This window comes from Brachionichthys hirsutus, chromosome 6 (assembly GCF_040956055.1).
Source record: "Brachionichthys hirsutus isolate HB-005 chromosome 6, CSIRO-AGI_Bhir_v1, whole genome shotgun sequence".
Lineage (NCBI taxonomy): Eukaryota > Metazoa > Chordata > Actinopteri > Lophiiformes > Brachionichthyidae > Brachionichthys > Brachionichthys hirsutus.
In genome coordinates, this window is record NC_090902.1 from 12388436 (window position 1) to 12403123 (window position 14688).

At 46.6% G+C, this 14688-nt stretch overlaps 1 protein-coding gene across 1 annotated transcript; it reads right to left on the minus strand.

Moving 5' to 3' along the window:
- Positions 1-4074: 4074 nt before the first annotated feature.
- sh3bgrl (SH3 domain binding glutamate-rich protein like) lies at positions 4075-12484 on the minus strand. The gene is made up of 4 exons (XM_068740283.1): positions 12364-12484; positions 8008-8193; positions 5251-5331; positions 4075-4972 (listed from the first exon to the last, which is right to left on the minus strand). The coding sequence occupies exons 1-4, from the start codon at positions 12406-12408 to the stop codon at positions 4937-4939; spliced, it is 348 nt and encodes a 115-aa protein (XP_068596384.1). The 5' UTR covers positions 12409-12484; the 3' UTR covers positions 4075-4936.
- Between the last annotated feature and the right edge of the window lie 2204 nt (positions 12485-14688).

A 14688-nucleotide genomic window follows, 5' to 3' on the forward strand; every position in this document is an offset into this window, starting at 1 on the left:
CTGAGGCATAAAATATATAATAACAAATACATGTTGTATTTACATGTTCTTCCTGCAGCATTTCAGTCTCACAAGCTCGTTTGGAATTAATATCACTGATGCTCTTTCAAATTAGCTAAAAGCCCTTAGAACCTGATAGAGGCTTGTATGTGACAAAACTTTAAAGGCACTCCTGCATTAAATCTGTTTAATAGGCAAAAACATTTCTAGAAACTTTTTTTTTTGGTACAATATTTGGGAAGGGCAATAGCGTGTTAGTGGATGGTCAGGTAACCCTTGACCGTGACACGGAGACTTCTTTGTCTTTCGCATAACCCTTATATGAAAATCTGTATTGATATAAAATATCTTCTTTTCATTTGCATATTTGTAGTTTATGTTGGACCTCAGGGCGATAAGCGGCTCCTCATTGCGATGACTACCTGGTCAAAGAGTCCACATGCTGCGATGAAGTGGCCTTGGACACTTTGATAAGCGATTCTCGTGAAGATGGAATGAACAAAGTGAAGAAAGTGAAGTACATTCCTCTGTCAGGAAAAACCCAGTGACATGTCCTCAGACTATGAGAGGAAATGAATGTGAACGTCAGTGCTACAAACAACATAAACACACACAAAGCACCCTGATAGTATCTGGTTTGTCGGATTTCCTCACGTCAAAGGAGGAAATCATCCGAAACGGCATTTGCATTGTCCTTTTTGTTTTGGTGAACAAACCTTTTGACAGAAAAATAGAACATCTATCAGTTTGATCTTTGACCCACGTCCGGTTCCGGTCATGCAATCATGGCAGCGTCATTTAAAATGTGTGCCTTAGCTCATGTTTAATTAGCTAGCCCACTCCTTATTGTGTTTGATATATTTGATCTGCAGGGCCTCAGGATGGCCTTCTGCCATTATGCCGTGGATAGAATACATAACAGCATGAACCATTGGCTGCAAATATATCATTTTAAAAGTTCAATTCGGATTTCATAGTCATATGTGCACCTCGATAATATTGCAGAAGTTACTACTACTGTATTTTCGGCTTGTCCCATCAGGCCACAGCAAATCAACCTTCTCCACTTCACCCTGTCCTTTGCATCGTCCTCCCCAACACCAGTCACTCTCATGTCCTCCCTCACTACGTCCATGTATCTTCTCCTGGGTCGACCTCTAGCCCTGTTCCCTGGCAGCTCCATCCTCAGCATCCTTCTACTGATATAGTCCCTGTCTCTCCTCTGGACATGTCCAAACCATCAAAGTCTGGTCTCTCTGACCTTGTCTCCAAAACGTCTAACCTTCACTGTCCCTCTTATTGTCTCATTTCTAATCCTGTCCAACCTGGTCACTCCCAAGGAGAACCTCAGCATCTTCATCTCCTCCATTTCTAGCTCCGCCTCCTGTCTTTTCCTCAGAGACGCTGTCTCTAAGCCGTCCATCATGGCTGTCCGCACCACTGGCTTTAGACCTTTCCCTTCATCCTCGCTGACACTCTGCTATCACAGATAATATTGCACTTTAAAGAAGAGAGAAAAAAAGAAAAATAGTTACATCCTAGAAATATATAGAATAAAGTTCCACAAAGCTAAGTGTTTATATTATTTTCCTTTGTGTTGCTTCAGCTTATGTCCGTACTGTAAATGGAAGAGCTGCATTCATCTCAGACTTAAGTAATTCTACAATCATTTTTTTTAAATTTAAATACACCAGAACTAAATAGAAAGGCAATTTCTAGCTAAACAAACAAAAAAAGAATTTAAAGAAATGTCCAGTATATCCTTCATGTTTTTGTTTTTACACACATAATCCTGGTAGGATAGGTTACAATAAATTGAATATTTGTTTACAAGGCAGTGACAGTGAGCATTTTAGACTTTCACAAGACTGTAGGTCTATTACATATAATACATTCATTTCACGCACCCATTTACATGGTCTATAAAATAAAGTCTCACAGCATTGTTACTGTATGTCAGGTACATTTTGGATGGTTCAGTACCATAATTGAACAACAGATGGCGCATTAGAGCAGATGAATGAGGAGTCTGTTGACGTATAGCAACTAAACAGCCATTGTGTAAATAAGGGTAAACAGCAATAATAGAGTGCATCAATACCAATTACTGAACTGCGTTTTCAAAGCTTTTAATTATTCTTATTTTATCCATAAGTACAGTCAGAAATGGAGAAGAGGAGCAGCAACAGACGAGTTGAGCCTCACATCTCGTGCATTTTGCAGGGTGTTTGCACGACTGTATTCATTAAAGATGACGATCCTCTGAAATCCTCAGCAGTGGGGAGCTAAAGTTGGATGAGCAGGGAACTAAGTTCTGGGTGGTCAGATAATCAATTTTCTGATCACCTTCCCCTACAGATGCTTCTTCCAGACTGAAATCCAGGGAGTAGAGTCCCTTCCGCTGGCCGCTGGGCTTCGGCGGCGGCACCAGGACGTGCAGGAGGCTGTTCCCCATGTTGGAGTTGCATCGAGCCAAGTTGTCAGTCAGATGCTGCATGTAGACCTCATCCAGCTGTTTGTCCAGGAACCCATTCAGCACCGAGTTAGACATGGGCTCCAGCCCTGATCCAGGCAGGTCCAGGCTGATGTCGACACTGGCCCCCATGACCAGATAATCCTGCTCCGGATTTGTTGACGCAGCCTCACCTTGCGGTTCCTGCTGGACTGACCATTCAGGGAGCTGGCTGACGTCGGAGACGAAGCCGTTCTGGTCGATGATGACTCGCATCGCGTTGTGGGAGATGAGGCCTGGGTCAGCCACCTGTAGGTCTGGGTATTTCTCCAGGAGGCTACAGCTGTCTAAGCAAACTGGACCCAAGGTGGGGACAGGCGAGCAGCCAGGGATCGAGAGGCCTACCGGGCCTTGATGGACCACTTTCAGGTCCAGGCTTTGTGTGAGGACTAATTCTTCCTGGTTGAAGCCTGACGAGAGTAAATTAACTGATTAAAGAGGCATTAGCCAATAAAATCGTATAGTTTAGATTGTATCTGACAAAGAGCATTTTAGGCAACCAGATCCTGTTCAGTTAAATTCATGACATGAAAACAGTTGGAAGATTTTATTTGGCACTTTACCTGCTACGCCCGGATCGATCTGTAGGTCTGCAGAATTTGAGTCGCAGTTGAACGGAGCAGATGTGATTTTCCTCTCCTCTCTGTATGGCAGCGCTCTGAGAAAACCTTCAGCCAACATGGCTCAGAACGACGGTCCTCTTCTGTCTTCTTTCACCACGCTTTGCTTCTTATGGCCGTGAATCTTTTTTTTTTTGGTTAGGGGGAGACAATGACACTGATAAACTGTTTCACTTCTGCAACAGAGAAGTGGCCTCTCCGCCCTCATCACACACTTCCTGTATTTGTCTGTAGGGAAAATCTGAGTTCAGAGAAAAAAGGACGGCAAATGTACAAGACAACGAATGCATTCGATGCAAAAGTCCAGAAATACATCTTGTACACAGCAATTTATAGTTATACTAGTACATATTCAAAGTGAAACTACAGCATCATCGGCCTAATATACTTGAAAGTATCAAAAGTGAAAGTAGCTCAGAGTCATATGACTGCATGGCGAGATGGTTCCGGCTGAGTCGTGCTTCCCTGATGGTTCGGAGAGGTGCTTCTCTACGTTGCAGTTAGGCGTTCCCAAGAGATCGATCTGAGCTGGGACGGGACTCAGAAAGGGCAAATTCTGAATCCCAAAGATTCAATTCAGTTTTATTTATATAGCGCCAGATCACAACAGAAAGTCATCTCAAGGCACTTTACAGGATTAGCAGGGAAGGACAGAACCCTTTTGCAACAGAGGCAAGGAAAAGCTTCCCTTTAACAGGCAGAAACCTTGGACAGAACCTAAGGCTCATGGTGGACGGCCATCTGTCTGACTGGCTGGGTTGAGAGAGAGAGAGAGAGAGATTGACAGGTAGGAGAGTAAAAAACAAGGAGATGGATAGGGAAGCGATAGAGAGCAGGAGCAGACAAAAAAAAGATGTATAAATGCTAAAGGTGAGAGGATGATAAAGCTGTTTCCAATAACCTGGGGGAGCAGCTGTAGTTCAGGCTCTGGAGAGCTACCTGCCGTCTCCTTCACAGAGTTCAGCATCAGAGCGGCGCCGCCCACTCCACGTTTGAACCAATGACAGCACAGAGTTTTTAAATCCTTTATTGCGAACAAAAACAACAGTTTGCTATGAGAAGGCTGGAGACTACTTGAAACGTCTTTGACCGCGTGTAAGAGCGGTCGTAGACTTCTATTCCGATTTAGGGGCGATGTGGGTTTACGTAACAGAGACATTATCGGACGACCAAGCGAAAACGTAACAAGCACAACAGCAAATACGAAAAGAACCTCTGTTGGCAGGTGTGTAATTCACCTCGTAGAAAAAAAAGGGCTGCTACTGAAACAGCATTAAGACAATAGAACGTAAATAAGACAGAGAGAATGAGAGTTCACTTTCACAGAAGGGTGCTGCAGCTTTGGCGATGGCATGACTGACAGAAGCACAGCATTTAATTCCCTACTGGTGGAACCTGTTGAGCAACAACAACAGCAACAAGTGATGTGAATGTCAGGGAGGATGCTCTGTGACCTCATCGGACATTTCACAGCCGTGATCTCTGATGCGTCTGGTGATGGGTTCCCAGACAGGAAGCTACATGTTTGTGCAAATGGCTTGACTGACGTGTGGTTAGGCCAATAGGCTTAGTGGGCTGAGGCTAATGGGAGCAAGCTGGGCTACGTGGAGATACCCATAATGCTCTGCTTTAATAGCTACCTTCACTACAGCTGAAACGGCACAGCTGAACACAGATTAAGGGGAAAAACAAATCAGCCTGACTGATTGTACACGTAAGATGAGCGAAGTGATGCGTCCTTGTTTTGAATCGGTTCCGGGTCCGTCTGGGTCCAGGTCTAGCTTTTGGTACCGGCGTGAACCTGCTACTGCTGCGTTTTCTTCAGCAGAGCCATTGCCTCCTGGAGAGGAGGAAGAGGAAGAGGAAGAGGGACAGGGTGTTACATTAAAATGGAGGACATTGTCACAGTGCACAGTGAAATCTGTCTGTTTCTATGGGAACAGGCGCAACTCCCTGCTGTGCCTGTTGTGGCCAGGAGGAGGCGCCAGTGTGCAGCAGCAGGAGGACTTAACAGGCTCTCTGGGACTTACAGAAGGTATTACGTAATGTGTAGATTCACACAGAGGCCGGTGGTATGGAGGGTGGAATAAAGAACAGGTTCGTTGTTGGTGGGCTTACTTTGGAGCCTGGGGGGGCAGTCAGACCCAGAAACGCATAAACAGCATTCTCCTCTCTGGCATCAAAGAAGGCATCAAAGTTCTGAGGAGGATGGAGGGAGAATGTCAGATGCAGCACGACAAGCTTTTATTAATGTTTAATATCACTGGCAGCGGCAGAAATTCTCCGTGCAGTCGGAACCTTTCCTCCGTCACTTTGACCTGCCAGAATCCTCATGAAACCGATCTACATTTAATCCGCGGGGCTGGGCAGCAGTGATTTATTGATTTCATTAGTGGGGAAATTATTTTACTTAAAATATCTGTATAACAACCGTAACATGTCACAATATATAAAGACAGGTTATCTATAATATATATATATATATTCACATGTGAATAAACTTCAACAAGTTAAAATTCGAGTCCCAATTATAAGAATTAATGATACCATGAATTCCTTTTTCCACAGTAAGAATCGCTCTTTCCAATATTTGAATTACCATTGTAAATGTAATTTCTGGTCCAAAATACCACCCAAAAAATAACTTTTCAGATATGCTTCTCTAATATGCAGATCATTTCCTTATCGGTGGAGCTATTTGTTCAATCTAATCTGATAGGAGACGATTGTCTCTGAGAATGTAACCCAGATTAAACAAATACAATCGACTGCAGCCCTTCCCTTTTCTTCATTTCCCCACACACATATATTACAGCTAGTTCTTTGTCTGTGACATTCAATCCAACCCTTCCAGTTCAAAGTTAGCGAAGCAGCATTACATCTAAGTGAGTCTAAATTATCGTCTGCTAGCATTGGGTTGAGCTGATCGATATCTATTAAATTGTTTGATTCCACCAAATCTATCGCCACGCATGATACTTTATGGAATGGCGTCCAAAAATATACACTTTGTCATCAGAGTAATATGATGGTTGAATTAAACTAAATTGAAATAGTTAGGCACAAAGATAGTGAATGAAGAGATACTTGACTCCACAGCGATCCTCGTCCATTTCCACGGGCATCACAAAGACGCTGGAAAAATGACTACAAGAAAACTCAAAACAATGACCTGAATGACGCTAAAACATGCTGGAGAGAAGAATGATCGGTGATCGATGACAGGTAATAACTCCAAATAAATTGATCACTACCTTCACCTTTCACAGTAGGCAAAGTGATTTGATCTTTAGCTAATTTAAATACATATATAAAAAACATTGTTTATTGCCATTTTTAATCCATTTGGTTATTCACATGTTATAAATGTCAATAATTGCCCTCTTGTCCCCGTAGTTGTGCTGTCTCTCCCTCTGTTTGTCCCCCTTTCTGTCCACGGCGCTGCAGAACCTGGACCTGTGGCTCTTTAGTCAGTGGCTTGCCCAGCAGCTTATATGCTGCACATCACTGGTGTTGTGTAAATACATTGGCTTTTCTTCCGGACTTTCAAGAGAGCAGACATGTTTCTATCTGCTCCCCCCCCCCCCCCCCCTCCCTATATCTGCTGCATTCTCTGTCTTGTCTGCTGACTTTTCCAGGACCCGCCACTTGCTGAGCTCTTGTCAACTAAAATCATAGAATTGATTAATTGGTCTCTTAGTGCGATTGATCACATTTTTTTCACCGATGCACGGCAACCCCGGGGGGGAGCCGGCCTATCCAGATGGGACCCTCCCGGCAGGATTCATCATCGAAGCCTGGGATAAATGGAAGGGGGGGGTCTGTCTCACGGTCCTATCTGAGGAGGATCCTGAGGACATTTGGCTTGGTGTTGGGGCATCTGCTAATTGGGACAGGTGTACCGGAAAGTTTCCAAGACGGCAGCGTTGGGGGGACTGTGCAGTGGCTCATATCGAGGACCTGGGTTGAGCTCGGGATCGATCCGTGGAGGAATGGCTGAAATCGGATACCATCTTGCTGCAGCAGGAAGAACCGGGTCGGCAGATCTCTGGACTTGGCACTGGCTCGGATGGACTGAAGTCTTGCCTTCACTCCCAAAATGAGGAATAACTGAGGACAAATTTCCTATTTGGATTAAGCTAAATTATTTCGTTTCGGCTGATCATTGGAATTATTTCTGTCCAAAGAGGCAGGAGGAGATCAGGTGAGATGTGTAACAGGTGCGTCTCGTTCAGTTCAACGATGCCTCCGCAGCTGTGCAGGGGCAGAAGACAACCTGCAGGAAATGTCACCATAGCAACCCTCACTAATGGGGTTTTGATGTTATAATGTACGATTTGTTTCCTGACCTCATTCTGGATCAGATCCAGAAGACATTTTGCATGATAGTTCATATCAGACCCCCTTTATGACTGAATGCATATTTTACAAGATATGATTTTTTTTTTTTAAGGCTTTATTATAAGAAAATGGGAAAATCTGGATTGCGACAGTATCGGCCATCCGGATTCGATCTTGATGAAATTCGGTGGCGAGATAGAGGTCCCCACCCTACATGACTGTGACAAATTCCATAAATAATCAATAATCAACCGAGATGTTGAGGAACAAATGTTGAAGCTCAATTTACTGCAATGTTACCAAAAATTTCAAAGTGATCCAGAATACAGGATGTCTTGTGGATCACCAAAACTTAATCAACGGTTTCTGGTAAGATTCCCAAAATGTCATGAAACTTTCATCAAGATCCGTGCAGAACCTTTTGAGTTATACATGTTAATAGACAGACAGACGGACGACAGACAGACCAACGCAGGCAAAAACATAACCTCCTCGGCGGAGCTAATAAAGTGCTGATAAATCTGTGTGCCTCACCCCACAATAACTGCTCTCATTAAATATCTGTGGGGGGAGAGGGTTCCCCGTGGCCGGCCTGGACTCCTCCGGAACGTTATCTCTCATCCACTTCCTGTTGGCTTCGTTGGCCGCGATGTCACACTCCTCATACTCGATCTTGTTCACCACCAGGAAGGCCACCACCTCCTGCTGCTGCTTTTTAATCTGCATGAAGAAGATATGACAGAGGGGGGGGGGGGGGGGGGCAGTCAGTTGGACGTTAGTTCCAGTCTCATGAGGGGTCTGGGTTCACTTCAGTCAACAGCGAGGACACCTTTTGTCTGCAGAGATCGCCGCCGCTCTGCTAGCAGGCTACCACTGGAGAGCCTGCAGGAGGACGATGAATTCCCAGCATCCTCGGGTTCTAACAGGGACTGGGCTTTAGAAAGTAAACAATGTGTTGTCCTGCTCTAAAACCACAGCCTAGTTTCATTATTTTTTTTACACTGCTGACTTTCCCTGTGTTAGAGCTGATAATAAGGTGTGTGTGTGTGTGTGTGTGTGTGCGTGTGTGTGACTAAGTGTATGAAACCGTGCTCCAATGAGGCCTCAGTGGGTGTGTATAGGAGGAAGGATGGCCCTACAAGGCCAAACGGAAACAAGCGCTCCTCTGGGACTTGAGCGGAGATAACTGGTCAAACAAGAGCCAAATAAGGCCTGCTGGAAGAAGACACACACACACACACACACACACACACACACTCACGCTCCCTCAGTTGCACACATGCTGCTACACACCGCAAATTAAATTATTGCAGAATCTCTTGAACAATTATTTTTCCCGTCAGTCCGCGTGAGGGTTCATCCCAGATCTCAGGTGGATTGTTGAGCAGCCATCTGCTAACGTCGCTAAGGCAAGGAAAAGAGGGTGCGCTAACGATGCTAGCAGATTAGCAGCGGTACCCTCTGAGTGTTCAATGGCTGTTTGCAGGCCTGAGGCCAAAGTCTCTCCCCTGCAGGAACTGGGGCGCAGAATGAAGCGCTGGAGCAGAACCGGCTGAGCCTCACGTTAACCTTCACCAGCCGCAGGCCGTCCTCTGCTGTCGGTTTAAAGGACTTCTTACTCATAATGACCGACTTTTAGATTCATAGACCCACAATGATCGTCTTCGGTGCACTCTGGCCATTGCCCCTCTGCCCCAGTTAACCTGCAATGCATTGTTGCCAAGCCAAATGTATTTGTAGGGCAAACTGGCTGTACGCCATCTGCCCCGCCCACTGGCTGTTCCCCCCCCCCCCCCCTCTTTAAGCCATTTTACATTTCTTCCTGTTGGACGACTGATGATTTTCATATGGAAAACAAGCGGCCCGCCCTCAACGTGGATGAGGTGATAAATGTTTCCCTTAACACTTTGCACTTTTCGTTCCTCGTCGATCCCTCTGGAATCGATGTCCTCAGGAGAAAGATTGCAGAGCGAATGAGATGAAAATAGGCGGGACTTTACCTGCAGGCGGTCCCGCAGGTAAACCATGTAGGCCTCAAATGGTAATAACACATTCTCTGTCACACCACAAATATACAAATAAGCTTCACAATATGCAAATAAAGCAGAGACCGTCTCTGTGCTTTTTTTTTTTGCATACTGATCTATGGATTACAGAAGTTCTTCACTTCAAAATATCTCAAAAGCTATTGGTCGCATTAAAATAAAAAATTGGATGCAGACATTTCTGGTATCCAGAGAAGAGCACCAGATAGATTTGGCCATCTTGTCACTTTTCATGACCAGCCTTATGATTAGCCTGACCTGTTAGCATGGCTGCTCATTGTTATCGCCTGTCAAGGACATTCTGCATTCACAGGTGTCCGTTTATTGGCTTATCTATAAACGGGGCTGCATAGAAATAAACATACTATTTTTTTTTTTTTTTTTTTACAAATTTCCTTCATTTTGCAAGACAGGAAACTCTCAATATATCTCTGGAAATAATTGTGATGTAAAATGACTCATTATGCAACATTTGATCACACATATTTATGATAGTTTGGTGCAGATACAGAAAATAATCTGGAGCCACCGAATCAAAGATATTTAGCTGAAAGGTCGATGCGCAGTCAGAACTGGGCAGATGTGTCTGGTGTTGATGACGTAAGAGCTGTTACTGCATCACCTCAAGATTTGAGCTACATTTAATTTCCCATGAAGTTACAAGCCAATAAAAGGCAACGTAGAAAAAGATGCAAGGTGTGTGCATCATGTTGCATTGATACATCCATTGTTTGATCACCTCTTTGATTCCAGATAAAGCCTAATAAAAAAGGTGCAGATGCGGAGGATGAATCTAGAAAGCAGGCTCTGTGGCTTTTATTCCACATCATCATCATCATCATCGTGTGACAGCAGTGTCAGCAGATCCAGACACGATTCATCCTTGAAAGAGGGAAAGGTTTGGCAACAGCTGCCAGACAATGGAGGGCATTGATTGGAAGCACTAAATCCATTTTTGGATCAATATGGTGAGAATAATTGGATCAGTCAGGAAAAACAGTTAATCTGAATCTTTCCAAACCTTCTCCACAAATCGCACTAAATTAATAAAATCATGCATGAAAGGTTGAAGGTTCCAACATTCGGAAGAAGGGAACTCTTTAGCCAACTCTTTCCAGTGTGATTTGTGCTGAAAACAGAGGAGCAGAAAATCCCCACCCGACCCTGAACACACCACGGCAGCTTTTGTTTTACAACTCTGCACCAGCCGCCTGCTTCCATTTCTGCCCGGAGGTGCAACAGCGGCAACCTTTAATGCTAACGAGCTGACTCAAGCCTGACCTTTAGACCCCGCGGTGGAAGAGCTTTATCTGAAGCTGAAGCAGGTTTCACAATGTAGGCCAACGCAGGCACGTGAAGATTTGCATGCCCTGCAGATCAAAGAGAAGGAAATCTGCACGGCCTGCGTGTAACTCAGGAGCAGGTCAGACGAAAAGGAGCGCTGTCAGTACAAATACCATCAGACTGCCTTTATTCCGGTTCTTTTGGTTTCACTTCGCGTTAAAATAAAATGAAATATGGCTTCCCAGCGTGACGTCATCTTTAGACCGTCACTGACAGTAACCCGGAACGTCTCCCGAGAGGGGCCAGAGTCGCAGCCCCACTTCTTCAGGTGAATCAAACACCTGTGTGTGTGTGTGTGTGTGTGTGCACGGACACACCCAACCTAATCCATTCCCTATAGGCAAATAGAGAAACGCTCCCTCCCTCCCCTCAGTCATCATCTGTCTATTGTTGCACATCTGGAGTGAACCAGCCGTGGTCGTGTTGCACCAGAAATGATGGATGAGCCCCCCCCCCCCTCTAACAGTGATGAGATGTTCAGGCCCAGAACCGCTTCAGCTAACCCCCAAACGCCACCAACGCGCTCGGGCTCGGGACAAGACCCCAATGCTCGACTTCTGGAGCTGCAGAGACGTGGAGCTCGCCTCTGTTTCCCTGACCTGCAATCGACTCCTCACTGAAACGCTGCTTCTGAAACACTCCCACTTGTCTCCCTGTTTTGGCCGATGGACCCGGGAGCCGATTGTAGCATCAGCGCGTCCACTTTGACTGGAGAGGGATCAATGAGAGGTGATGCGGTCCCCCCAGACGGGCCCCGCAGCACAAGTGATGGAGCCTGTCCGATCGTACGCTACAGCGAGCAGCTGCTGAAGCTGAAGCTGATCCAAATGCCACCGACTGTGGCAGCAATAAAGTCCAACCGAAAAGATCACTTCCTGTCTGTGTGTGTGTGTGTGTGTGTGTGTGTGTGTGGAAACAAGCAGCGGACTTTAAAGAGCTTTGTTAAGCATCGAGTCTCACTTTGCATCACTGGCCACACGCAGAATCACGCAGGAGCAGACAGCATTTACATCTTCATGTTTTAGGGTATAAGTACCATTAAATAAATAAAAGAAGTAAATGAAAAAGGTGCTAAACAGAAAGCAAACGTTCCTTTGCTGCAGAGCTAACAGCAGAGCCCCCCCCCGGAGAATTGCATCACCATCATTCCTTTCCAGTCCGGAAGAAAACTGGCAAGAAGCTGAAGATCGTCTGAACTGCAGGGAAAGTGAAGGCAACACGCAAACCTCTGCGGGGGGGGGGGGGGGGGGGGGCACAAAGACCCACTTTAGTGCCTTTATGGATTTCTACTGCTGGTTTTAGCCCGAGCTCAATCAGACACCAGCCGCAAAGCGAAAGAAGTTTAAAAAAATAAATAATAATAATAATAAATAATAAATAAACGTTGAAAGTATAAAGTAGTGGAAATATCAGAGCATCCTCCACATCACGAAAAAGTTCCGCGTCCTTCCCTGCTGCTGCGCGCGAACCCGGAAATCTGCGTCTTTGTCCAACAACTTACCGAAATGGATCCAGAAGACGACGCGGTGAACACTTTGATGACCATGATTCAAAGCCTTGATGGCGGACAGGACACGGTGAACGGCGGACGGTGGACGGTGGACGACGGGCGGCGGGCGGCGTCCCTGCTCCTCTCTGACACTCCGTGGGCGGATCGGGCGTAAACACGCAACAGCACGCCCCCCCTGGATGGAACGCACAGCATCTGCGGACGCAGCGCGCGCTTTGTGCGGTAATCGCTCCAGTTCTGGATGGAGCTCTGCATTCCTTCCCCCCCCCCCCCCCCTTCTCGGTGGAGCGAGAGCGCACACTCGGAGACGCGTACACGCGCCGAGGCAAAGCAAAGCAGGGCCTATCAGAGAAGCCAAGACGACAAGGGGGTGCTGTCTGAATAGCCCCCCCCCCCCCCCCCATTGTCTGGGCCATTGTTCTTGTAGCCCCCGGATGATGCGGGGCGCTGACCGGATCAAAGATAAACGGATCAGCATCGTGCGTGATTTCCGACGCGTTGCTGCTCGCTTTGGCGCAGCGGCGTCTCGCACGATAATATGACACGGGCGCTGGGGGCCCCCTACAGGCGGCTGGGGCAGATGACGCAAAGCCAATATAGGAAAGCCGACTGTCAAACACGCACGCACACACACGCACACACACGCACACACACACAATGTGTAGGAGTGGAGTGGGCGCCATATTGGACTCAAACACAAAGTGTATTTATGGTGACATTTCTCCCTGCTCGCCGCTGCAAGCTCCGGGCCGGGGGAGGATGCATGTCGTTCCTCTGGGATGGGGGGGTTCTTATTGTGATTAAACACCAGCCTGATGAGGATCGTGTCCTCGAACGCAACTCTTTCTTGCAGCCATTCGCGCAAAAAAAGCTCACAGCCCGGCTTCCCCCCCCAAAAAATAAAAAAATATTCCAAGTTGTCCCTTGCAGCTCCGAAATGTGGTCACCTGATTGGCCCGGGAGCCCATCAATCACGCAGCTTAGCCGCACCCCTCCCCCCATTCAACCACTCGCCTCTCGGTTTCAGTGTGTTTACTACACGGCCGAGCATAAGGGAGACGCTCGTCTTTTACATGCGCTGAGAAATACTGTTTTTTTTTTAGTTGCAACTTGTCAGCAGAGCTCCAGGAAGATCAACATGCCCAGGAGAAAGGTACGTGGAGGAGGAATAAAACAGCAGTTTGAAGGAGGGCAGCGGCGATGGTGAAGACATCCCCTCCGAGGCGGCACTTAATTATAACGCCGTTATTACCGTTATTCACTGCTGGGCAAAAAAAAAAAAAATTGGAACCATTTTCTAAATAGTATTTTCCATTTCGTGCGTGTTTAAAAAAAAATCTATATTTTTCTGTTCGGGGAAAACGACCCACAGGACGCGGGTTCTCTGTCCTTTTTGGAGAGTCAGAAGTCCCCCCCCCCCCCCCCCCCCCCCGTCGGTGTCCATGCAGTTTAAAGCACAAGCAATAGCAGCCATGCTTTGCAGCTCTCGTCCAACCTTTCGTCTCCCGACCGAGCAGGGGGAACAAAACGCCTCACTTATCGCCATTTCGTGTCCAAACCCACCGGAAGAGCCCCCAGAAAATGCCTCAGTGTCTTCACTTCGGGTTTTAGCCGCTAAAAGAAACATTCACCGTCGCGTTCGGATACAATTTAATATTTTTTCTCTTTGTTCGGAGTCCCAAATGGCTGCTATGGCGCGGATCTGCCGCCTGGTGGCACACGTGAGCCGTGGCATGTCCCTCACTCCCCCCCCCCCGCCCCCCCTCTCTCTCTCTCAGAGTCTCCCGCGCCAGCTTTCAAATCTGAGCTCCATGCATGGACTAAGAGAAAGAGATGGGGGATTGAGGGGGGGGGGGGCGCAGCAGGGCCTGGGACCCTCAAATGTGTCTCCAGAGGCGCGCATGGCGGAGCTTGTTACCGGAATAATAATAATAACAAACACCTCTGGCCTGTAATCCTTCACATCGGCCTGTATTTAAAACGACATTTAGTTTCCACGTGAAATGAAAAAGTTTTCTCAACAGGCCTGTCATTATACGTAATATGACTGTGAAGGGTTAATTAAATAACGCCCCGCTAATATAAACCCGATTCAAGGTTCCGCTGGTCAGATTTGGATTTTACTTTTAACTTGTTGTGTGTTTGTGTTTTTCAGCATCAGGAAACAGAAGGCGCAGAAAAGGAGGAGGTAAGCAGGGGGGGGGGGGGGGGACATGAAGTAAACGCCCCCCCATATGCATGTGGTATAATGAAACATTATTTATAGTGTTCTTTACACGCATCATCAGGTGGTGGTGGGGGGGGGGGGGGGGGCTT

Excerpts from the sequence above, each read along its gene's own strand:
- sh3bgrl (XM_068740283.1), bottom strand. The coding sequence starts at position 12,408 with ATGGTCATCAAAGTGTTCACCGCGTCGTCTTCTGGATCCATTTCG. Across the intron at positions 8,194-12,363 it reads CGTCTTCTGGATCCATTTCG|ATTAAAAAGCAGCAGCAGGA; the intron begins GTAAGTTGTTGG and ends TTCTTCATGCAG. Across the intron at positions 4,973-5,250 it reads CTGCCCCCCCAGGCTCCAAA|GAGGCAATGGCTCTGCTGAA; the intron begins GTAAGCCCACCA and ends CCTCCTCTCCAG.